At 42.4% G+C, this 23,306-nt stretch overlaps 4 protein-coding genes across 4 annotated transcripts; 2 read left to right on the top strand and 2 right to left on the bottom strand.

Annotated features, from left to right (window-relative positions):
* Nucleotides 1–23: 23 nt before the first annotated feature.
* dnaaf6 (dynein axonemal assembly factor 6) lies at nt 24–3,747 on the bottom strand. The gene is made up of 6 exons (XM_061796310.1): nt 3,449–3,747; nt 3,279–3,345; nt 3,091–3,196; nt 2,878–2,974; nt 1,906–1,991; nt 24–943 (listed from the first exon to the last, which is right to left on the bottom strand). The coding sequence occupies exons 1-6, from the start codon at nt 3,539–3,541 to the stop codon at nt 814–816; spliced, it is 579 nt and encodes a 192-aa protein (XP_061652294.1). The 5' UTR covers nt 3,542–3,747; the 3' UTR covers nt 24–813.
* Nucleotides 3,748–3,762: 15 nt separating this feature from the next.
* On the top strand, nt 3,763–4,706 carry LOC133488459 (MICOS complex subunit MIC26-like). Its single transcript, XM_061796307.1, has one exon. It carries the CDS (start codon nt 3,904–3,906, stop codon nt 4,549–4,551), a length of 648 nt encoding a protein of 215 aa, XP_061652291.1. The 5' UTR covers nt 3,763–3,903; the 3' UTR covers nt 4,552–4,706.
* A 342-nt stretch (nt 4,707–5,048) lies between these two features.
* On the bottom strand, nt 5,049–9,470 carry eif3f (eukaryotic translation initiation factor 3, subunit F). Its single transcript, XM_061796306.1, has 7 exons — nt 9,313–9,470; nt 8,921–8,991; nt 8,463–8,680; nt 8,301–8,392; nt 6,754–6,890; nt 5,320–5,433; nt 5,049–5,212 (listed from the first exon to the last, which is right to left on the bottom strand). The coding sequence occupies exons 1-7, from the start codon at nt 9,422–9,424 to the stop codon at nt 5,135–5,137; spliced, it is 822 nt and encodes a 273-aa protein (XP_061652290.1). The 5' UTR covers nt 9,425–9,470; the 3' UTR covers nt 5,049–5,134.
* Nucleotides 9,471–9,841: 371 nt separating this feature from the next.
* kcnj9 (potassium inwardly rectifying channel subfamily J member 9) lies at nt 9,842–22,234 on the top strand. The gene is made up of 8 exons (XM_061796305.1): nt 9,842–10,123; nt 10,930–11,312; nt 12,690–12,903; nt 15,154–15,355; nt 16,167–16,359; nt 17,207–17,404; nt 18,453–18,583; nt 19,241–22,234. Exons 2-8 carry the CDS (start codon nt 11,033–11,035, stop codon nt 19,514–19,516), a joined length of 1,494 nt encoding a protein of 497 aa, XP_061652289.1. The 5' UTR covers nt 9,842–10,123; nt 10,930–11,032; the 3' UTR covers nt 19,517–22,234.
* Nucleotides 22,235–23,306: the final 1,072 nt, after the last annotated feature.

Here is a 23,306-nt window from a genome sequence, read left to right as displayed (position 1 = left end):
TTTTTTTAACTCAACTTTATTTTCCTTATTTTATTACAGTCAACGTTTGTGCACCAGATTGCTGTAAAAAACGCTTAAAATTCGTGATCAAGGAGGCAGAAAATATGATGAATTTTTTGAAGGTACTGTAAACGTGCACATGCTACAGAGTAGGCCAAAATTAGATATGCATTTTAAATTTTGTTTTTACAGGTACCATGAATAATGACACATAATTTTAGGAAGGAAAAAAGTGGATTCTAGTTTTGGATGGGTACTGAAGAAAGGCAGGCAGAATAGTAGGATAAAATATAAATGAGTCAGAAGGAAAGAAAGAAGAAAGAAAGAAAGACAGAAAGAAAGAAAGAAAGAAAAAAGAAAAGAGGGAAGGCTAGGAGGGATGGAAGTAAAGAAGATCAGGGGTGAAGGAAGAAGGGAAAGAAAGAAAATAAATAAAGAAGACAGAGAGAAAAGAAGGACCAAAGGAAGAATGGAGGGAAAGAAAGGCAGGAAACAAGGAAGGGGTGAAGGAAGGATGGCAAAAGGGAAGGTAGAGGGAGGGAAGGTCAGGAAGGAAAGACAAAAATAGCGTATAACTCCTTTTGGCCTTCACTGCATAATCTAAAAAAAATAGTAAATTGAAATATAAAAACATTACAATTGCAGTTTAGAACAGAGTAATCCAAACTGAGGGTTAGGGGGCTCAAAATGTGTCGTGGGGACACTTATTCACTCCTTACACTGTACTGTATTGGGTCAATGTGTATAGTCCACATCAGTCGGCAGTTAGATAGTTAGATCCGGTGCAGGTGTGATCTCGTGGGCTGTCGAATTTCACTGCATGTTGACGGCGTCCAGTGGTCGATTCATCACCAGCGTCACCTCTAGCTCCTCCCTCTCGCTGAAAAACTGAGCCTTGCCCTGCTGGTGGTGGACTGGGTGCGGGAGGTGGAGGGCCAGTCTACTGTAACGTTAAGACACAAGATGTGCAGGTTTACAACCTGAAAACCAAAACCAAATCTGAGGCTATGTTGCCACAGCAGCCCCCGTTTGCTCTAAATGTTGTGCGCCATGAGATTTTTGCAGCTTTGGAGCACATTTGTGGTGCAAGCAGAGTCCATTGAAACTCCCCTGCTGGTTCCGGCTCCAGAGGTGGCACCAGCGCGGAGATGCACATACTGCCGCGATAATATATATATATATATATTTTTTTTTTCAACAACTAATTTACTAATTTACGCTTGTACCAAAACATACAAACGTTCCCATTTTTAACATACATACTGCACCGTGTGCGCGCTCTATTTCTCTCTCTCTCTCTCTCTCTTTCACACACACACACACACATTTAACATTAAGGCATTGTATGAAAATTAAACACATGGCTTAGCTTTACAAGAGTTGTAGGCACGAAGTGTGAGATGCCGCGGAATACATACGCATCCAATCCCACAACGGACCGACGGAAATTTTTATTTGCCCAAATTTGTACTGTCAGATTTAGATGCATTACTACAGCCGCCTGAGGTTTCTCACCCGCACTTTTGAAAAAAATCTTGCTGGGCATCCACAGCTTTCGCGGCCTGTCATGTTTGCCCATCCCCCCTGCATTGTCTTGTCCAAAGAGGCCTGAAAAGGAGAAGCGGTGGCCGCCAGGAACATAGTGTAGATGTAGCTTAAAATGGCCACTTCAAACCAAAATAGTAGATTTATTTTTTTTCCCCCAGGCACAGATTCTTGAGACTTTTGTCTACTGGTGATAGATACTGTTATTACAGTTCATGTTGTGGGCTGAATTTTTTTGTTTATGAACAAAACGTCCCCAAAAATTGGTGATCTCAGAGGAATATTACTACTGTATTGTCGGATAGAGGGGTGTCATGAGCACTGTTATAGGTAATAAAAGGTAATGAGAATGTTTCTTACTATTTCGGTGTCCGAAGGTCAAGGAACTTCTCCTTCACATCCAGAGCTACATCTGACAGTTTGCTGTCAGGAAGTTTGATTTTCACCTGATTGTAGAAATAGACACCATCAACATTTTATTTCTTTTGTTTATGAGCCATAGTTGAGTTTAAGCTTTCAAACTCTCCAGTGACCATCCTATAAAGTGAGGCAGACACATTCCAAAAATAGGAACAAATATGAGTATTTTTCAAACACTTATGTGTGTGGTCAATACCGAGTTGGGCCGAGCTATGTGGATGTAACGTGAAACAGAACGAGAACCAATCAGGAAGCGACCTGAAGCTCACGCTGTTGACAGACACAAATACGGGCGCAACTAGTTGTGTTGAGTATTTGTGTAACGTGTCTTACAAGGCATTCAACGCAACAAAAATGACAATGAGAAGAGTTTGCAAGAGCAATCCAGTTACAAAGCTTTCTTCTTCTTTGTCACTTCCAGCCGTCTGGATGACCTGTGGCACTGTGCTGCCTCTCACAGGTGAACCTCGCCACTACGATATCTGGTTTGGGGTCGGAGACACAAGATTGTCGGTGGAGACATCGTTATCTGTATGTTGTGATGTGTTGGACATAGCCAGTACGAACACGCATGCTGTTTTTTCCTCACCATGTGTGGGGTCTGGTATGTCTATACTCCTCTTTAGCTTTAAGCTTCGACAAGATAGGGCCACTGCGTAGTGCTGCCATTGCTTGAAAATGGCTGACCTTCACTTCGCCTAGCTGCCAAGTCATGCTGTGTGGGGCAGCGTTAAATAGTAATATTTAAATTAACCTCAGTGTTACGTCACCAAATTTAGAACAACTTGCTCTCAGACGGAGATTGACTTGGTTGTGGAATTTCACACTTGATGGGTGGGCAGACACTCCAGAGACACAACTATATGTATGCAAGCAATAAAAAAGTAACTTTTACTTATTATGGTTTATTACCAGCATTGCTTCACAGCACATGGAGGACGGGTCCTTTCTGCTTAGGCCCAAAAAGAGATCCTCTGTGCCAACACTCTGCTTGAGGATGATTTCATATCTATACATAAAACACACAAGTCTTACAGCTTGACTACTGTGAGCTCCAAACAAGAGAATATGTTGAATTTGGGAGGAAAACATGAACATTTTCATGTTTTGCTATTGTGGACATACTCAGGCTGTGGCCTTGGGTCAGTGACATCATCATACTGTGGGCCTTCGGGCACCTCTTCCTCGCTCCACACTTCTTTGCTGTTCTTCTTCTCATATACCGACGACTCTTAAACAGACAAACGCACATAAAAAAAATATAATACAATTTTTTATTTATTTATTTATTTATTTTTTTAGGAGAAGTTTACCTTCTTTCTCTTTTTTGGCCAGGGGGCCTATGTGTCCTGGGCCCATCTTGGCATAAGGAGACACATCCTGGAGAGATTTTGAGTGGGAAAAAGGACAATAGGCTTCAGAAGGAGGAGAAAAAAAAAAAAAAAAAAGAAAACCACAGACATAGGAAAATAAATTCACTCACTTGATAATCATCATCATCATCATCTTGTTGAGTGGAAAGCAAGGTGGACAGCGCCTGGATGTTCTGAATGGATGAAACTTGAAGATATTCCATTTTTTTTTTTCAAATGAAATAACTATATAACGACTATTCTCCTTTCTGAAAGTACAACTCTTACAGAAAGTGTCGTTCCACTGTTGTTTCCTAGAGACACCGTTGTTGTCAAGGTAACCCACAACGTCACAGGAATAAGCGCGATAAAACGTCCACTCGTAACGTGTGACGTTTAAAGCGACACTCCATAATACGGTTGACGGGGGAATTCGTGTTCCACCAACACATAACTCTTAATTACCTAAAGTAATCAAAGTGATAAGTAGAGAAACTGTTTTATGAATGAAATACACACAAAAAACGTTAACGAAGTTGCTATAGATGTTATAAGGGGATAATTGAAGGTTTTGCCTCGAGGAAGCATGTCCCTCCTGGGCCGCCGTATTGGCCACGCATGGCTACCAGGGATCATGTTGAAGGTGACAGGTAGACTCATGGCCGGAGCCTTCACCTTGTGGCCGGCCACAGTCTACGCCGCAGCGGGTGACGGAAAGAAGCCCACGCCCGCCAAGCTGAACCGGGAGGACCTGTCGCTGTACGCCGCGTCGCGACAAGAGAAAGCCGCGTCCGAGGAGCCCAAAGCCGGGCAACTGGAGCAGAGTGTCGCTACCCTGAGGAAGCTCGCGGAGCCGTACGCGGCTTGGTGTCGGACCACCTACGACCGCATCGAACCCAAAGTCCAAAGCGCGGTGCGGCTGGGGGGAGACACCTGGGTGTTCCTCAAAAATCCGCCGGGAGACTTCTACGCGCGGGCCGGGATCATCGGCTTGACCGGCGTGCTGGGGCTGCTTCTCGCCAGGCGATCGCGGGTCAAGAGGTTCATCTACCCGGCGGGCCTGATGGCCACCTGCGGCTCCCTCTACTATCCAGATAAGGCGGCGACCATCGCCAGGTCCGCCGGGGACACCCTGTACGAAGGCGCCGTGCACGGCTACGCCACCGTGGAGAAGATCATGAAGCCGCAAAGCAAGAAGGCCGAGCCGGGCGTCAACCCTGAAGGGAAACGCTGAGGGTCGCCAAAGCAGGAAGACACCAGCAGCTTTAACAACTGGGTGCTCTTGTTCATGCCTACTTTTTATACCAAGATAACTCAGGCTGGACTATCAGAATGTATATTTATGCAGAAAATGAATAATAGTAATAATAAAAAAAAATCCAAGTTTTTCCCAGACTGCAGTCTACTCAGAAACAATTGACGATGTAGAGAGGGTGGGACAAAATGTCAATATTGAAATTTTCCGGTTACCACTGTAACAAATATTGTTATTCCTATTGTAGTATTGAGATGGTGACATCATTGATCGATGAGTTACTTTGCGATTCTTCTTTTCCCCAATACAGTATCAATACCACTGCGTTCATTGACATAATATCACATCACTGATTAATGAGCCAATATGAAATTCCCACCCTGACTACATTACTACCAGTGTTTACAATTGCCATACCATAGATCACTAGAACATGCATTAAAAGACAAATCATTGAAAATAACTTCACACCCAGCTTGAAGTGGAATGGTCTCCGGGAATATTTTGCTTTTATTCGTCTGAGAAAAAGAAATATGGTACACAAAAATTAAATAGTGGTGCCTCAGAGCAGCACCAGCTTCTCATTGAGGGCAATCTGGGCTTGGGTGAGGTTGGACAGGTAGGTCACCATCAGGAGGTCCTGCGATCAAACATTTGAAATCGCATTACTTGAGGTGTTGGTTTAATCTAATTCCGCGATAGAACTCTTGATCCATAAATCATCCATAAAAAGGAAGCCAAACGTACATTGATGTTCGAGTTGATCATGTTCTCAAAGTCCTCTGTTGGGATGGTGGGCACCTTGTTGACGAGGTCCATCAGGAAGCGGCCCACGCTGTTGTCCGCTGTCACCTTGCCAGACTGAGACGTATCAAGTTATCACGTTTAGCGGATTGCTCGCTAATATGGAATTCTCGGAGGAACACCTACTTCTTGCTGATCTGATTTATGTCCTCTACACTTTATATTGCATACATTTCCGGTCAAAGTGACTACATCCAACAGATTATTTAATCCAGTGTTTGACCGCCATTTTTGAGTCACAGCAAAACATTTGTTGGAAATCATTCATTCATTCCCTACCTACTCCTTAATTTATAAATAATCCCAATATATAGTGGACTAGATAGTTTACTCAGTCAAATGAAAGATAGTTTTCAAACACTACTCAGACGAGAGTTAATTACCTCCTTGCTGTCACAAAATTACAAAGTACCGGATCATCTGGTACCAATATAATAAATATTAATAACATTGCCTTGAGATGAGTATTTTTTTTAATCTACACAGACCTTAATGTCCATCCTTGTTGTTTTGCTATTTTTCTAATCAGTGAAATGCATCCTGGGATACACAGTGGTGCCTTGAGTTCCGAGTTTTGAGATATGAGCGGTCACTTGACCAAGGCATTGCCTTGAGATGCGAGCAAAATTTGAGATAAGAGTGTGCTTCAAATTCCCACAGCTAGATGGTGGCAGCACACTTCACAACATCCAGCCACTATCAATTCACATTGGCTTCCTTGCAGTAGAAGGACATCATTAGTTGCTGGCAGTAATGTGCCATTAAACTGGTTTGCCGGCTGCCAATAGACTGCCACGGAAAAATATAAAAGGACAATACATGAGGTACAGTCTTTTTTTACTCGCATTTTCCGTGTTTGCAGGTTATGTGGAGAACAAATATTACAGTGTTTTTATGCAGTACAATCCTGTTGAATGCATTTTTTCTGATGAAAAAAACATTTAAAAAGCAAGTTCAGGTTGTTTTTCCTAGGGGGCTGGAACAGCTCAATTGTATTCACATTCATTTCAACAGGGAAAGATGATTTCTGATACAAGCATAGTCACGGAATTAATTTAACCTGTATCGCTTTTCTAGTGACCATTGGTTGTTCACTACTCTGAAAGATGCACGGTGCGACATATTGATCGGACTACATAAAGGTCTAATGTCTACTAACTACACATTCGAACAGCACTACAAAATGGCGAATTTGCTAGTTGCTATAGGCTCCAGCACGTCCGCGACCCTAGTGTGGATAAGCGGAACGGAAGATGAATGAATGAATATACAGGGCACCGTAAAGTGGATAGGGAGTGATTCAGAGCACAGCCTAGGTCAACTTTCCGAGAGTACTCGAGATAAGAGGCAATTGACAACATGTCTGCAGAGACTCACCAGCACGTCCTCAATGTACGCCAGCACGGTGGTCAGCATGTCCTGGACGCGGGCTGCCGAGCCGCCCACCTGGGAGAGGTCGGACGTCAGGCCCTTTGTGCGACTGGGAGTGATGCGTGTTCTCTGCAGGAGATCCACTTTAAAAAAAACAAAAACAAAACAAACAAAAAAACAAAAGGAAACATAATACAGTGAAATATTGTGAGTGGTGATTTTTGTTTTCCCCCAAACTAAACTCCGTGAATGAGAAGTATAAGTCTTCAGAAATGCCATGTTTCCACCATGCAGTTCAGTACTTTTTGGTCCCATACCAACACAGATAACTGCATTCATGTGCCTTTTACACATAATCCAGCCAAGGCACGATCTAGTCACGACAGTGTGTGCTTTCACAAAATTAGATAAGAGACAATTGTTACTGCAGTCCAACTCGGCTTTGACGTATAGTACAAAAGGGGTTACAGACATCCGGAAAAATGGATGAAACAGAGTTGTGACAACATACTTTTCCTCCTGTATCTTTCACACAGAACCCAGCAGAGGCTAGAAATATTGACAACTGTGTAGTGAGCTTTCACAATGAGACATAGCATCATGCAATCAGCCTATTAGACGATGTCAACGCCAGCATGGGTGCAGGAGAAGCAAGTATAGGCCTTAACCCATTGAATATTTTTAGAATTGAGCCTTGGACCGATTATCCCATTGTCAAGTAATAGGATACAAATTTACTTTGCATTATCAAACAACAATACCAATACAAAAATGTGCATGTGATGTGAAGGTATTATTTTTCTCCACTTGGGTTCGTAAACCACACGTTGTACATCAGTGATCCCCAACCACCGGGCCGCGGACCGAACCAGTATGTGGCGCAAAAAAGGTTGGTGACAACTGTTCTACAGTGTAATATCTGTAACTTTTAATGTGCATGGCTTTAAAAGGTGGAGTCTAGACTGGTGAGTGATGTGGGCGTCCATGAATGAGAGTGCAGCATGTTAGCTCAGGTCACTCGATATGGATGTTGTTAAATGCCTGTGCGTCAGTTGTGATCATAGCCGCTTGTGTATGAATGTAACGCGTGTTTCTGTCTTTTCTTGCTGTTTGTTCCATAACGTGATTAAAAATGCACCGGTGGCTGCATCTATCGCTGATCACTTGCTGGGGCATTACAACATGTTCTAACTAGCAGTGGTAGGCTGTATAAAATTAGCTAACGTCGATAAGTTACCTTGTGTTGTCGATCGTAGATATGTTGTTGTGACACGCAAGTTCTTTGCAGTAGACAAATTGCACTTTATCTTCTTTTAGACCTTAGAACTGTGAGGTCGACCATGTTGCCCATACAGAAGAGCGACATGGGGAAAAGGAAGAAAAATGCCTGCTTTTAAAGGCAATGTAAAAGGGATTGTGGTAGGGTACCTAAAGGGCCGGCGCTGGACTGAGTGCAGTGTGACTGATGGATAGAACAGTCACTTCCAGAATCAGAAGAAGACAAAAGCACTTGGTGGAAATGTTCACATTCAATACAGTGTTGCCTTCCTTACCGCCTATCCTCTCCGTGTCGTAGTAGATGTATTTGACCGTGAGTGGGGTGAACATCACGCCAACCGTCTTCCCGGGCACACCCATCTGCGCACTGTGAGAGATGGAGTGTCAGCGTGTGGTCGTTCACACAAACGAATGAGGAAAGAGATGGAGAGACAGACCTGACATAGGCTCGGATGTTCATCTTGCCGCTCTGTAGGGCCGTGTCCGCTGTCAGGTGGATGGGGTTGGTGGCCTCGCGGCTGTAGTACTCGTGGATGAGCACCGAGTGCTCTGTGATGTCGAAGCCCGTGGCGTACCAGCCGATGATGACCTCGGTGGGTGACACCCGCTTGTGGAGCTCGTACATGTTCTTGGCGAACTCCATGTCCACAGCGACCTGATAACGAACGTTGTGTCACACAACCATCATCAAGCAAAAATAAAACAAAAACTAAGGTATACAATTAAATAATGTATAAATGCAGCTACTTTTTGGAAACACAAAAGATGGTTTTGTTTCAAGATTTAAATTTTACACACACCTAATTTCCGCTGTTTTTGCTTGAGTTGAGTACTGTCCAGCTCAACCCAAGCTATAGTGACAATAATAAACAGCAGAAAGATATAAACAACGCACCTCGTCTTCAGACTCATTGTGGGGCACAGAGAAGCAGTTGGTCACCTCGATCGAATGCTTGTCGATGGTACCTGAAGGGGGACAAGCCATATGTTGAAATAAGTAAACGTTTGAGCCACAGTACAGATAGCCCACCCGACTTTACAACAGCATCAGTAATGTTACAGTCTACATTGAGCCTAATATGACCCTATCTGACCGAGTAATATTAGGAGTAAATGACGGGAATATTCAATAGCTGGTTAAAGTGATGTTGCTCGGCTAACTGGGCTAGGCTAGCTGCCGGCTAGTGAGCTGAGGTAGCACGCGTTAGCAACAGACATGCTAACACCAGTTAGCACACCACAATACGACGAAGAAATACATATGTTTTTTTTTAAATGTCTCCTTACCCAATAAGGTGCCAATCACCCGACTCGCTCCCTCATTTCGTCGCTCGTACGAGTCGCAAATGGACGCGAGGACGACGGGATGGACCTTCACGACGGGCCCGAACACCGACATGCTGGAAAAAAGGAAGAGAAAGGACTACTTCGTCCCTCGCTTCGGCTAACTGTTTAGTATTTTAGCCACTTTAAGTATTATACCGCCAACTCCTGCTTCGGAGTGTGTATTACATGAGGAAATATGTCCTATTAATTAGAATATCCATTATATTTTAGTATAGCAACTGAACTATGCGTTATAATCATTTGGTGTATTGTATTTAACTTCGGTTTCTTTTATTTCATTAGCTTGTACTGTTGTACCTAACGTTTTGTCCAGTGAACAGGCGTACATTTCCACGGAGCTTTTTATTTTTTTTTAATTTTTTTTTAATTATTATTTTTTTTTATTTTACAGAGTCTAAATAGTGCAATGTTAAACGTGTGAAGTGGTGAAATGTATGTATTGAATTATTATTATTTTTTTGTCATTTAAGTAAAATGTGCCAAAAGGCAAGATCTGCGACAGGGGCTGGGCTGACACCTGACCGCCTCCGTCTCATCTACGCACCGGCGGAAAGCTCCTCCACCGACCGGGCCACGACGAGAGGCTAGCCTCCAGAATCGGACGTGGATGGTCCATTTTCGGCGGTGAGAGCTCTTCTTTTGTCCCCCCGGTCCTGGAGGAACCGCCGGATCGATGCCGAAAATGGACCGACGCGTCCAACCACCGTTCCACACGACGAATATGTTCTTCAAATGATGCTAAACTAATCAGGTTAGAGCTTTCATGATTTTAATACACAACAACCCCCTAGTTGGCCAAATGTGCACCATTGTAGCCAATTTGTGATCGTGCGTCATTGTGATTGCCTCCATCAGTCTCACAGTGGACGCGCACCAACATGAATCATTTGTATTGTGCAAATAGACTCGTTATCATGACTACTAATAATAACGGATATTATTTTTTTTAACATCAGGTCACGCTGCGTGCATTATGTAAGACACCTGAGTAGGCCTGCACATTTGAAAATAGCACACACGCACATATGGCATACACGCACGCGCGAACACACTCCCCCCCCCCCCCCCCCCCCCCCCCCGCCCCTCTGCTGCTGTATAAAACATGCAAAACTGCCCTAACACAATGCCTAATGCAAATGCAACCTCCAAAGTGGAATAATTTAGAGTTCTGGGGAAAAAAATAAATAAATAAAAAAGCCTCAAAAGTCAACCAAAGCTTGAAAACCAACATCACACGTGACCTCAGCAAATCCCGTGAGACTTTTAGCGGGATGGAATGACACCCCATCCCACTTTTGTTAACCTTGCGAACATTTTAGTAATTTTTTTGGTTTTGTTATTGCGTTCAATGTGACGAAGCAGGAAGACCGTTATGATTAGCATTTTCAGCTTTGCATATCTTAACCGTTTCTTCAGAAACATTATTCGTCCTTGACTGATGTCTGCACTCAACTGAGTAGTTTTCCATATTTTGTACGTGTATTTGTGTGGAGATCAACAAATCAGTCACTGACAGAACAATAGCCTGACTTGCATGTCTTCCTTCTCCTCTTTCAGCAAACAAATGGTAGGACAACCAACATCCAGTGGACAGAGTGCGCCATAGTGAGATTTCAATAACACATTCACACACACACACACACACGCGCGCAAGCAAGCCATGGCTTTGGAGAACTCAGTCCTGCCCCCGGACTCTCTCTCGCTGCCTGTGGACTGCAAGCCAGAAGGGGACCAGGAGGCGGTAGCTGAGGCCCCGGTGCCACCCGCGGACAGCCGTGGCGTCTTCAACGTGTCCGAGGAGCTGGGCCACGTCGTCACCACAGAGGCGGCTAAGGTGAACCGGTCGTTCCAGTCCAAGATGGCCGAGCGGGAGGCCACAGCCAATCAGACTAGGAAGAAAACCCAGGGGCCCGAGAAGGAGCGAGGGAGATTCGGGTGGGGTGAGTGACTTTTGGTCTGGTTCTGTCCGAGTGCAGTTAAGCTATTGGATTTTGGTGTTTTCTACGATTAATCAAACTTTGCCACCATGCTACTCCCACACAAACTAATAAAAACTCAAATTCCTGGTGATTAAGCATCATCCATTTTGGCACCATTCGGGCAAAATCTCTCAGATGTCTTTTTTAAGATCCCTGCAAATGGCTAAAAAGCCACTTCAAACCAAAAATGTCAGGCATTTTTTCCCCTTACTTTTTTGTGGGTTTAATCATGCTTACCAAATTTCATGTTGTTTAGTGAAACATTTGATCTTGTTCTGACGTTGTGGAACTGATTTATTAGTGTTTCTTGCTTTGCGGTGTGAGTCGCTAAACTTCGTCACTATGTTCCGCCCACGTGCAAAGACAAACATTTCGTGTTTCCCATTTGTTTAGTAACATGCTCCAAATTTGGTAGAGATTGGACAAGCGCTCTAAGTCTATGTTCACACTCTAGGTGAATTCCATTTTTTTTTTTTGCCCATTTTTTGTGACATGTATCTGACTTTCTTCATGTCAATGTGAACAGTACAATTCCGATTTTTTTCAAATGAAATGATCAATATGTAGGGGGACCGGCCTATTCAAGCAAAAAAAAAACCTTGAAATTGCCACAAATGTGAGACCTCGACATGGGACTATATTTACTTATGTCAACAAGTGGGCGCCTCGTTTTTGTGCGCATACGCAACGTGACACGGGTTTGTGCGCGCATGCATGTTAAATCACAGACTAATTCCGTCGAGATTAGAAGTCGCATGTCTTGTTTTAAATGTGAACGACTCCATAAAAAGATCGGATTTAACAAAATAATCTGAATGAGGCGTCATGCCCTGTAGTGTGAACAAAGCCTAAGACAAGTTAGTCTTTGAAGGACTCCTGGAAATTACCCCAAATAACACCAAAATGGCCACTTCAAACCAAAGTGGCAGACTTCCCGTGTCTTTTTTTTTTTTTAGGCTGCTCAAGATAGACATGCCTAATGAATTTCATGTTGCTTAGTTCTGCTTTTGACTTTATGGCGCTTACCAGTACTAGTTATTCGCAGTTCTTGCTTATTGGCAATTCATCAGCAGTCTTGTAATGTAACGTACATAGTTCAAATACTTCATTATTGTACTTAAGTAGAACTTTCACGTGTGTGTACTTTAACGTCGTTATTCGTATTTCTGGCAACTTTCACTTTACCCCACTACATTTCCTGAATACAATGTGTACTTTTTTTCTCTGATACTTTACCCCTAACCACCTTTTGTTAATACAAAATAAAATCCAAAGAAATCTAATGAGCTAATCTATGGTGGTCATGTATAGCCGTGTGTCGTGTTGTTTTTGTACCAGCTCGCGCGCGCCGCAAGAGGCAGCGCTACGTGGAGAAGAACGGCCGCTGCAACGTGCAGCACGGCAACATGCGGGAGACGTACCGCTACCTGACCGACATCTTCACCACGCTGGTGGACCTCAACTGGCGCTGCTCGCTCTTCGTCTTCGTCATGGCCTACGCCGTCACGTGGCTCTTCTTCGGCGCCATCTGGTACCTCATCGCCTACTGCAGGTGAGCGTTGTCCTCGGCTGATTTATTTCATCGGCTTTTGAACTCACAAGGCGTCATTTTGTCGTTTGCTCGTCAGCATTGAAAATGTAAAATTGTTTTTTATTGTAAAGTTGATCATAATTTTTACATTAAAAATGAATTCTTGCATTTGAAATGCTGCGATTGGCTGTCGACCGGTCCATGGTGTAACTCACTATTGCCCAAAGTCAGCTGGTATAAGCCACAGCTCACCCACAACCCCAATGAGGACACTGAAGAATATCGCTAGATTGTTGGATGTTTAAAATGAAAATTTTGTGTTTAAAATGTAATATTTTTATGTTTAAAATTATAATTGTCAAGTTTAAAAAAAAAAAAAAAAAAAAAAAAAAAGTTTGAATTTAAAATGAAAATTGCTGCGTTAAAAATGAACCATATGACATTCAAAATGGAACATTTTACATTTATAATTTAAAATTCTACATTTAAAATAGTTTTTTTATGTTAAAATTAGTTTTGTATATTTCAACTTTACATTTAAAATGACTGTTTTAACAGTAAACTTAAATTTATATGGATGGATGGATGGATGCATAAAATTACATTTATTTTTATGTTTAAAATAAAATAAGTTTAAAATAAAAATGTTTGCGCTTAAAATAAAAATGTTTGTGCTTAAAATGAACATTTCTGAACTTAAAATGAGAACTGTTTTAACTGTTTATGTCGTATGTAACAATTTTATTTGCAAGTGTCACGATGCAATAGTTTTACACTTAAAATTGTTACATTTGAAATAAAAATGTTAATGATTCCAATTCAAATATTTGTTTAATATGACAGCTTTGACTTTTAAAACCAAATTTGTAAGTTTAAAACCAACATTTTTCATTTTGTTTTTTTTGGTTTAAAATGGCAGTTTTTACTTTTAGAATGAAAAATTCTACATTTAACGGTAAGATAAAAAAATGTAAAAAATGTAATTTTAAATATTTCCAAAATTTCCGTGGAATATTCATTCATAACGTCGAACTGCAGAGCATCATAGTGAGAGGTGTTCCCAATATTTTGACTGTCACATGTAAATGTAATTTGGGGAAGCTGCTCTGTAGTCATATTAAAATGCAATAAATATCTCCAAAGTTTACTCATGACGCCTTGCCACCAGCATTTATGAAATGATTTATTTGCTGCCGCGTGGCTCAAAACGCTAAAAGGCACACTATTTGTGTTGAAAACAATTAGGTAATTATTTAGCGGGTATTAGCGACGGCGTACGTCGAGCGAAGCCGCTTTGCACTTTCCTTGTGGCAAATGATTTATCGCCAGACAAGACTAATGGATCGCCCGATCCGACACTTGGCCGGACATCAATATAACACAAGTACATCTTTTAATTAAACGTCCACAGCGCCCGGCGACAAGGCCTCAGAGGCGTTTCTGCTGCAAAGGCTAAACAGAAAAACGGGATGACAAAGCAGTCGTCGCATTTCGGCGGCATGTCACTCCCTCTCTAATTAGCCAAGGGGCTCGCTTCATAAAATCCTGACCTTATCGTATCACTGGAGGGCCAACGGCAGCTGCGGCAGAAGGCTGCTGTTTCTGCAATTTCTGGGCCACCAATGCTGCTTAACATAAAGACACAGATGAGCCATCCATCCATCCATTTTCTGAGCCGCTTCTCCTCACTGGGGTCGTGGGCGTGCTGGAGCCTATCCCAGCTATCTTAGGGCAGGAGGCGGGGTACACCCCGAACTGGTTGCCAGCCAATCGCAGGGCACATAGACACAAACAACTATTCGCAGTCACATTCACACCTAGGGGCAATTTAGAGTCGTCAATGAACCTACCATGCATGTTTTTGGGATGCGGGAGGAAACCCACGCAGGCACGGGGAGAACATGCAAACTCCACACAGGCGGGGGCCGGGGATTGAACCCCGGTCCTCCAGAACTGTGAGGCAGACACTCTAACCAGTCGTCCACCGGCACGGATGGTATACAGTAAATTAACACCACTTTAATGGAATAGCTTCTTCCCGGTTGATCTGAGACTTTAGCTCATGTATGGACTCATGTCGCACACTGTAACAGAAGGGGGGTCGATAAAAACTATTGCCCCCTTCGCACTGCCTGTAAAAACAGGCATTTTCACAGATTGTACAGTGGGATACATTGCAGCTGTTTGTGTCCATGCATTTGCAGTAGGCATTTTATGTAATGGCTTTGGTGATATACCACGCATTTCGGCATCATCATCATCACCCTAAAGGGGCGATCTGGACCACCTGGAGGACGAGACGTGGACACCGTGCGTCAACAACGTCAACGGCTTCATCTCGGCCTTCCTCTTCTCCATCGAGACGGAGACCACCATCGGCTATGGCCACCGCGTCATCACTGACCAGTGTCCCGTGGGGACCATGCTGCTGCTGCTGCAGGCCATCCTGGGTTCCATGGTCAACGCCTTCATGGTGAGCATGCGTTATATTTATTGCACAGTAGATATTATTCTGAAGTGATGTCAAACAGTGGTATGGAAAATGGATGGATGGATGGATGTTCTATGGGGCAGTTATGGTTGAACCCAATGAAATCTACTTAGCAACAAGGCCTTGTGTTAAAATATCTGACTTGACCTGGAGATAAAAACAAAAAATCAGAGCAGTGATTATCTCAAAGTTGGCTTTGTTTGTTATTAATACTATTCTTCATTATTATTATTTCAGCAACTAAATCACATTTGTGGGGGCTTTAATTATTATTATTATGTCAAGTGCAACAACTAAATCCCCTTTAATTATTGTTATTATTCTCTTTTATTTGATTTATTCCAGTAACTCAATCACGTTTTAGAATTATAATTATAATTCATATTAGAATTATAATGTAATTATAATTTCTTAAAAAATACTATTCTGGCAGCTTAGTTGATTTTTAAGGGCTTAATTATTATCATTATTTTAATGGTAATTTTGGAAACTAAATCAGCTTCTGGGGGTGCTTTAGTTATTATTATTAATAATTGTCTTGTACCTATTTATATATATATATTTTTTTTTACTTTAGATTATTCCAGCAAGTAAATTTTTTTAAAATGTTTTTTAAAATTATGATTATTGTTCTGGCAACTGAAAAAAGACTGCATAAGATTGTGCCACCAGTGTGTGCAATTACCAAGAAATATGGCACGCATTTCACACTTTTGCTGTGAAATGCGCAGGTCGCCAGCCCTTTTGGTTGGAAGGTTATTTCTAACGTGTTTGTTTTGTGACGTCGGCACAGGTGGGCTGCATGTTCGTGAAGATCTCACAGCCGAACAAGCGCGCCGAGACGCTGGTGTTCTCCAAGAACGCCGTTATCTCACTGCGGGACGACAAGCTGTGCTTGATGTTCCGGGTGGGCGACCTGCGCAGCTCGCACATCGTGGGTGCCAACATGCGGGCCAAGCTCATCAAGTCCAAGCAGACGCAGGAGGGTGAGGCTGCCACCACACTCCCATACAGTCATCACAATACTATAACAACATGTATGTAAAGTACAACAGCAGTACTGTTGACACCAGCGTGTTGCAGCCTTTTAGGACATTATGAAATCAATTCAGGAATAGTATTAGGCTGCGGGCCTTCAGAGTGACTTCACTGATTTGTCTTAATACCACCACTATCACGTTGAAATGATCAATACTATACAAAAACACAAATAACAGTACATGACTGTGCCAAATCCATATTCTACAAACATGTCAAAAATTCAAATAAATAAATAAACTACATCATACTCACCAGAGACGCTGATTATTAAACGTAGTAATGTGCGCAGATCACTGCAGTTGTTGTTGTTTTTTTTTTTGCAAGTTGAACTTGGCTTTCTCTGACCAACCAATCAGAGAACGGAAACATGCTGCCATTACTCTCGGCCAGATAACTGGTCCACTAAGGTCAATTTGAAATATGATTGGTTAAAAAAAAAAAAAAAAAAAAAATTCCCATTGTTAGTAAAGTTTTAGTTACATCGGGCTGCAGTACTGATTCTAAAGGCCCCGAACAGATTACAGTGACAACGCAACACATAGAGGCTGAAATCTGATTGGACAAAAAAAAAATTCACATACATGTACTGGAAACAGCAGCCAAGAGAACTGCTACGAAATGAAGAGAATAGACGACTGAGAATAAATTAATAGAATTTAATGGAGTAAATATTTATAATTAAGGTTGTAAATGCAGGTCAGTGCTTGTGATAGAGTTTAGGCTAGCAGAGAAGGGCCCCCACTGGCAAAAGGAAAAGCAGACGTTTTTACCTTCTGAGTCCTCTCCTTGAAGGGGAGTTCATCCCCCTGGACCAGACGGACATAAGCGTGGGCTTCGAGACAGGCGACGACCGCCTCTTCCTGGTGTCGCCGCTGGTGATCTCGCATGAGATCGACGCCCACTCGCCCTTCTGGGACATGTCGCAGGCGCAGCTGGAGAAGGAGGACTTTGAGATCGTGGTCATCCTGGAGGGAATGGTGGAGGCCACAGGTAAGATCATGAAGGACCTTTTCATGTTTTTATTTTGTGAAGAGGCAGGACGGCGCACGAGTAGTCTCCCCCGCACATACCCTAATACAAAAAACAGAAAGAGGAAATGCTCATATTTAAAATTTTTATGTGGAAAAAAAAATTGCACTTCCTGAAAACAGCCCACTGTGAATGTGTAATTATTAGATCACACCACCATTACACTTTTTTTTTTTGTACCGCCTTTCTCTTGCACACTGCCTTAAAAAAGTAAAAAAAAAAAAAATTTGAAAAAAAGCCTGCTTTTAAAGACCTTGTTCAGTTCATTCAGAGCTATGTTTCTAAATATGTTGTGCATGTCTGAAGACTGTTAGCACATCTGCCTCACAGTTCTGAGGACCGGGGTTCAAATCGCGGCCTTGCCTGTGTGGAGTGTGAAGATGAATGAATGAATGAATGAATGTCTGAAGAGCATATCCTAAAAAGCATTTTTAAAAGCCTACTTTTTAGTTAAAAGTAACATTTTAAGGGGGATTGCCGATACTTTGTATTCGGTCCAAAAAAATTGCCTTCAAACTTTTAACCTCACAAACCTACTCTACCCCATACACACCCCAAAAAAACACAAAAAAAATCAGTTTTACATTTTATACCTGTAATTGTTCTTTCATCAACTTGTCTATTTAAATGATTGCAATTTAAAGATCCCCGGGGATGCATTGCGGTCACCATAATTCAAAGTGGTATTAAACGTGCAAAAGATGCGGCCTAGCGAAGCTCTTTATGTTATTGCCTTGCGGCAAAATGGTCCCCAAAGACTATGATAAAAGTTTGGAGCTATTCTTTGACGCCACGGGTGTAAGGATGGCTATTGATTTCCTTTCTCAGCAACGTCCGACAATGTTTTTTTTTTTTTTTTTTTTTTTTTTTTTGCTCGTAACTCTGCCGCAGAGAATATTAATAATAAAAGCTTAGTCGTTCATCACTGAGTGCGTTACAGAGATTGTTCTTGGCTTTCGGCCCAAAGCGGCTGCGAGTAACGCGTGTGCTGTACGCGCCCCGTGTCCAGGCATGACCTGCCAGGCCCGGAGCTCCTACCTGGCCGAGGAGGTGCAGTGGGGGCACCGCTTCAGTCCCATGATGTCGCTGGCCGAGGGCTTCTTCGACGTCGACTACGGCGCTTTCCATCACACCTTCGAGGTAACGGCTCTCCTGATTATTGTTTATTATTATTATTACTATTATTGTGACAAACAACAGATTCATTAAAACTTTGACATCATAATGTGAAGAAGAAAAACCCAAAACAATTACGATATTTTTACCTATCACAAGCCTAATAACACAGCAGCATCTGTTTTAGTCAAATATGGAGCTCTATTTTCGTAGACGGTACGTCTGCTGTGGGGCGCAATGCGGATCCTGATTTTCATGCAAGCGCAAGGTTTGCCGAGCGTATTTGGCAGACCAGTCTGCGCCACGCGGTGCGTTCCGGCGCAGCATAAGGAGTGTCCTTGGAGATGTGCCTGGCGGAGTGAAAATTTGGTGGCAGAAAGTGGATCTAAACTTACACCTGCTCAGACCACGTTTAGGTCCTGGTGCAAGATAGACCGCTGGTCTAACCCAATGTTGGTGAATTTGATGGTTTATTGGTGTTAAATGGCTTACTCAGATGGCTTGCTTGATCTACTGTAGTGTCAGATGAGCTACTGTAATTCCTAACTTGGATAATAAGTGAGGAGCCGTGTGGTGAGGTTGACGTCTTGCTCCTTTGAATGCGAGTTAGTTCCTTGATGCTCGCTGAACTGAGGTCTCACACGATATAGGGCTAATTGGTACCCCCTCATCACCATCCAGGTGGACACACCCTCTTGCTCGGCACGGGAGCTCTCATTGGCTGCCGCAAGGCTGGACGCTCACCTCTACTGGTCCATCTCCAGCCGGCTAGACGAGGAGCCCACCCTGGTCCAGCAGAGGGCCAAGGAGCCTGAGGCACCGCCGCCCAAGAGCGCCGCCGCCAACGGCAAAGGGGAGGCGCCCACCTTCATCGTCGGCGAGCTGACCGACGTCAGCGCGCCGTCCTCCGAGCTGGGCGAGCCGAACGGCAGCATCCAGTCGGCGTGTGAGGACTAGATGACAGAATGTTTACAAAGACCTTCTGCCATTTTGTTTATATCTCCTCAAGAAGACATTTTCTTCTTTAACTCTTTCTAGATAGTGTACGTGGACTTGTCTCCTTTTAACCACCCTGGCCTTTATCACTGTTTGAATGAGATGGGATATTGTAAATTGGCCACATTTGTTCACATTTAAATAGCATATAGGGAGTTTAGGATGTATTTGAACATTATAAGAAGACTGACGCACTACAAGCAGCCCTAAATATTAGCATTAGCGCCTATGCTAGTGCTAACACAGCATGAGCTGGTCCACCAATATTACAGACCACTTAAGTGGGTGATCTGGAGTAGCCACATTATTAGCACCGGTGCTATTTTCCCTCATGTCAATATAAATCTGGGGCTACTACAGAGGTGCCTTGAGATGCGAGTGACCCAAATTAGGAGTTTTTCGAGATGCGAGCCGTCGTTCTGATGATTTTGATTGCTCTGAGCTGTGAGCTAAAATTTGAGATATGAGCGCTGTATGGGCAGTGGACTAAACTCCCATCACAGTAAGCAGCAGTTTGGCAGATGGTGAACAATTCTTCCCCCCAAAAAAGGCTTCAAGCTGTAATGCCACTCTCAGTTGTAATTTACTGTCAATGTAAACATCAAACAAAGAGAATTACATTATGGTGGCCCAGACAGGAGCCCTCATGTTGTGTTAGCACTAGCACAAGTGCAAACTGTTCTGTGTGTGGTGCCATGCCACACAGGTGGTGGTTGTACTTACATTAACCAGGTCAAAAACAAATGTGTAATTAGGTGAATCTGCTTCGTTTCATACACACTTCTGAATTTTTCCCCCCCTCAAATTACCTTTAATTACGTTATTAATAATTAATGGAGACACCACAGTAGAATACTACTATAGTATTATATACTATATAATAATTTATAATACTACACACTACAGTAGAATAATTGACATTACAAGTGCATCTGACACTACAGTAGATCGTCTGACGAGGCAATCTGACGGTACAGTTGACCACATGATATGATACCACCGTATGCAATCTGGGTAGTCAATCTAACACTGCAATAGACCATCAGGCACGGCAGTAATTCCATTTAAAATTGGAATTGGGCTGTAAGCACCTACAAGTTCAGATCCGAGACCCACTCTTGACCTTACCCAGCCTATAGTTCTAAGAATTCTAAGCACAAGTCACTTCCTAACTTGCTGCTGCTGTGTATACGCGTGGTGATTTTTACTCGATGCTTTTAAAAACAACAATTGTCTATCTCATATACTAATATGTCACTTAGAATAAAGTATATTCCAGAAAAGAAAAGAAAAAAACTCCTTCCTTCATATATCTGTCAAGATGGATGCTGGTGCCAGACAGGAGCAGTCAGCACATTGGGTTACTAGGCAGAATCACAGCTGGGTTAGATCCTCAATTCTGCCGCTAGAGGAGGACAAAAATCCGCAACGCTGCAAGATGATCGTGGCTGTCACGCGGCGTTCTTGGTGCTGTTTTATGAGATGGGGACCTCATCAGCTGTCTCCTAGGCAACCGGGGATGGGGACAAGAGAGTGTGTAGCAGTGTGTGTGTGTTTACATGTAAGTGTGTGTGCGCGCTTTGAAGTAGACGTCCAAAGGGGCTCATGGACTAAGGGGAGGTCAAGTGACATTTGCTTAGACGTGGTGCCGTTGCTTTTTTTTTTTTTTTTTTTTAAACCAGTGACCTTGACATGCAAAGTGACCTTGACATATGACATTTAAAAAAGACAATAGCAGTCATCTGTGACCCAGTCAGTCGCAAAATAGAACAAGAGGAGGCAAAGCAGGGCATGACCAAAATAATCAATGACCATCTAAAGGATCAAGTTTACAATTACAGTGGATATAAAAAGTCTACACACCCCTTATAAAATGCCGGATTTTTGTGATAAAATGAGACGAAGATAAATCATTTCAAAACTCTTTCCACCATTAATGTGACCTATAATCTGTACAAGCCAATTGAAAAAAACAATATTTACAATTTTTTTTCAGGAGGGTAAAGTAAAAATACATCACTTGAATATGCATACCCTCTTATAAGTAGGGCTGTGTTCAGAATGAACCAATCACATTCACACTCATGTTAAATGGGAGTCAGCACACACCTGTCGCCATTTAAAGTGCCTTTGATTAACTGGAATAAGGTTCAGCTGTTCTAGTTGTCTTTTCCTGGTCCTTTTGTAGTACAGAGATTGCACAGAGATTCCACAGCAACATTTTTTTCAATTGAGTTGTACAGGTTATAGGTCACACTAATGGCAGAAAAGTTTTCCATTGATTTATCTTGGCCTCATCTTTTGAGGTGTGTATATTTTTTTATATACACTGTATGTTTAGTGTTTTCTTTGTATTTTGTTTTTGTTTTTATGACAGCATAACAGAAGCGCACAAGTAACAACAAAATGAACAAATACGCTGAGGACCTGCAAACTGTAATTTGACCACATTGTGATTGATAGCGGTAGCATAGTGAGAAAAAGCTTCACTGTCCTGATTCACAATAGGATGAGGCGTCATTTTCGCAACAAATACATCAGAACCACTAGTTTCATGTTTTAAGAAAATCTCCTTTATTTTTATGGATTAACGCTGGAATGGTTTAGCTTTTTCTTTGGATTGTTTTTGTGTGACTTGCAACAGAAGCGTACAAGTTAATAAATATGTTGATGACTTCAGACATACAATTTGATCACTGGCTCTTGAGTGAAACAAAAAAACTTCACCCACTTTTTCACGGCAAATCTGAAAACGATCATCAAACCTTGACAACCCACATTAGCTGGTGTTGGGGAAGAAGAAAAAAAAAAAAGATTTGGATTTCCCATCTGTCTGGAATACCTGCTTCTGATTGGGGATCATTACGGCTAATTCCCTATTCAATGTAGGAACTCTGCAATTCGTCCAAAATGGCTGCCGAAATTACCAACATGCTCTGCCATTTTAGGTATGAATCATTGAGACTTTTTTTATGTGTCCTGTTATGATAGACGTACACCCAATTTTGTGTCCATCAGTGAAACTGACTTCGGTGCAGAATTTCCTAGCTTGGCAATTTGCACCCATCCGTCTAGGACAGTGTTTCATAAATTGTATTGAGCCAAGGCACACATTTTACAATAGAAAAATCTAACGGCACAGCACCAAATACAAATGGCACAAGAAGTACAGTGAAATACTGATGATCTCGTCTTGATTTACTTCGTGTGAAATCTTGACCTGTTGAACCTAAAGCTATTCTTGTTGTAGGATGAGCAACAGGTGGATCCACAGGTTAATTGTAGCTTCTGCCATCTAGTGGAAGAGCATTTAACTGTTCTGCCTGTCACTATACGCATAGATAGATGAACAAAGATACATTATTTGTAGTAACTATATAATTATTTTTGGACGAATTACGTGACATTGGATCATTTCCTGAGGCACACCTGATGATCTCTCACAGCAAAAGTGGTTGGGAATCACTTATCCATGATTCCTGCTTCCAATTGGGGCTCATTTGGTTCGGAGCCCTGGAATTGTCACAAAATGGCTGCTTTTAACCGAAATTGACAACTTCCTGTTCAATTTCAGGCAAGGGTCGTTGAGCCTTAATAAAACCAAGCGAAAATTAAGTCTAAGATCGCAATACCTGCTTTTGAATGGGGCTCATTTTGAATTCAGCCCAAAACAACCGCTTTAAACGAAAACGGCCGATGTTCTCTTAAATTCCAGGCATGGCTCTGAGACTTTTTCGCGTGTTGCATCATG

This window comes from Phyllopteryx taeniolatus, chromosome 14 (assembly GCF_024500385.1).
Source record: "Phyllopteryx taeniolatus isolate TA_2022b chromosome 14, UOR_Ptae_1.2, whole genome shotgun sequence".
In the NCBI taxonomy this organism is placed as follows: Eukaryota; Metazoa; Chordata; class Actinopteri; order Syngnathiformes; family Syngnathidae; genus Phyllopteryx; species Phyllopteryx taeniolatus.
The sequence above is the reverse complement of the archived record's forward strand: the minus strand, read 5'-3'. Positions and strand labels throughout refer to the sequence as shown.

Coding starts and splice junctions, on each gene's coding strand:
- dnaaf6 (XM_061796310.1), bottom strand. CDS start 3,541: ATGGAATATCTTCAAGTTTCATCCATTCAGAACATCCAGGCGCTGTCC. Junction 3,346..3,448: donor ATGATGATGATGATTATCAA/GTGAGTGAATTT, acceptor AAATCTCTCCAG/GATGTGTCTCCTTATGCCAA. Junction 2,975..3,090: donor GACCCAAGGCCACAGCCTGA/GTATGTCCACAA, acceptor TTTTATGTATAG/ATATGAAATCATCCTCAAGC.
- LOC133488459 (XM_061796307.1), top strand. CDS start 3,904: ATGTCCCTCCTGGGCCGCCGTATTGGCCACGCATGGCTACCAGGGATC.
- eif3f (XM_061796306.1), bottom strand. CDS start 9,424: ATGTCGGTGTTCGGGCCCGTCGTGAAGGTCCATCCCGTCGTCCTCGCG. Junction 8,681..8,920: donor ACAATGAGTCTGAAGACGAG/GTGCGTTGTTTA, acceptor GTTCGTTATCAG/GTCGCTGTGGACATGGAGTT. Junction 6,891..8,300: donor CGACACGGAGAGGATAGGCG/GTAAGGAAGGCA, acceptor TTTTTTTTAAAG/TGGATCTCCTGCAGAGAACA.
- kcnj9 (XM_061796305.1), top strand. CDS start 11,033: ATGGCTTTGGAGAACTCAGTCCTGCCCCCGGACTCTCTCTCGCTGCCT. Junction 11,313..12,689: donor GCGAGGGAGATTCGGGTGGG/GTGAGTGACTTT, acceptor TTTTTGTACCAG/CTCGCGCGCGCCGCAAGAGG. Junction 15,356..16,166: donor CCATGGTCAACGCCTTCATG/GTGAGCATGCGT, acceptor ACGTCGGCACAG/GTGGGCTGCATGTTCGTGAA.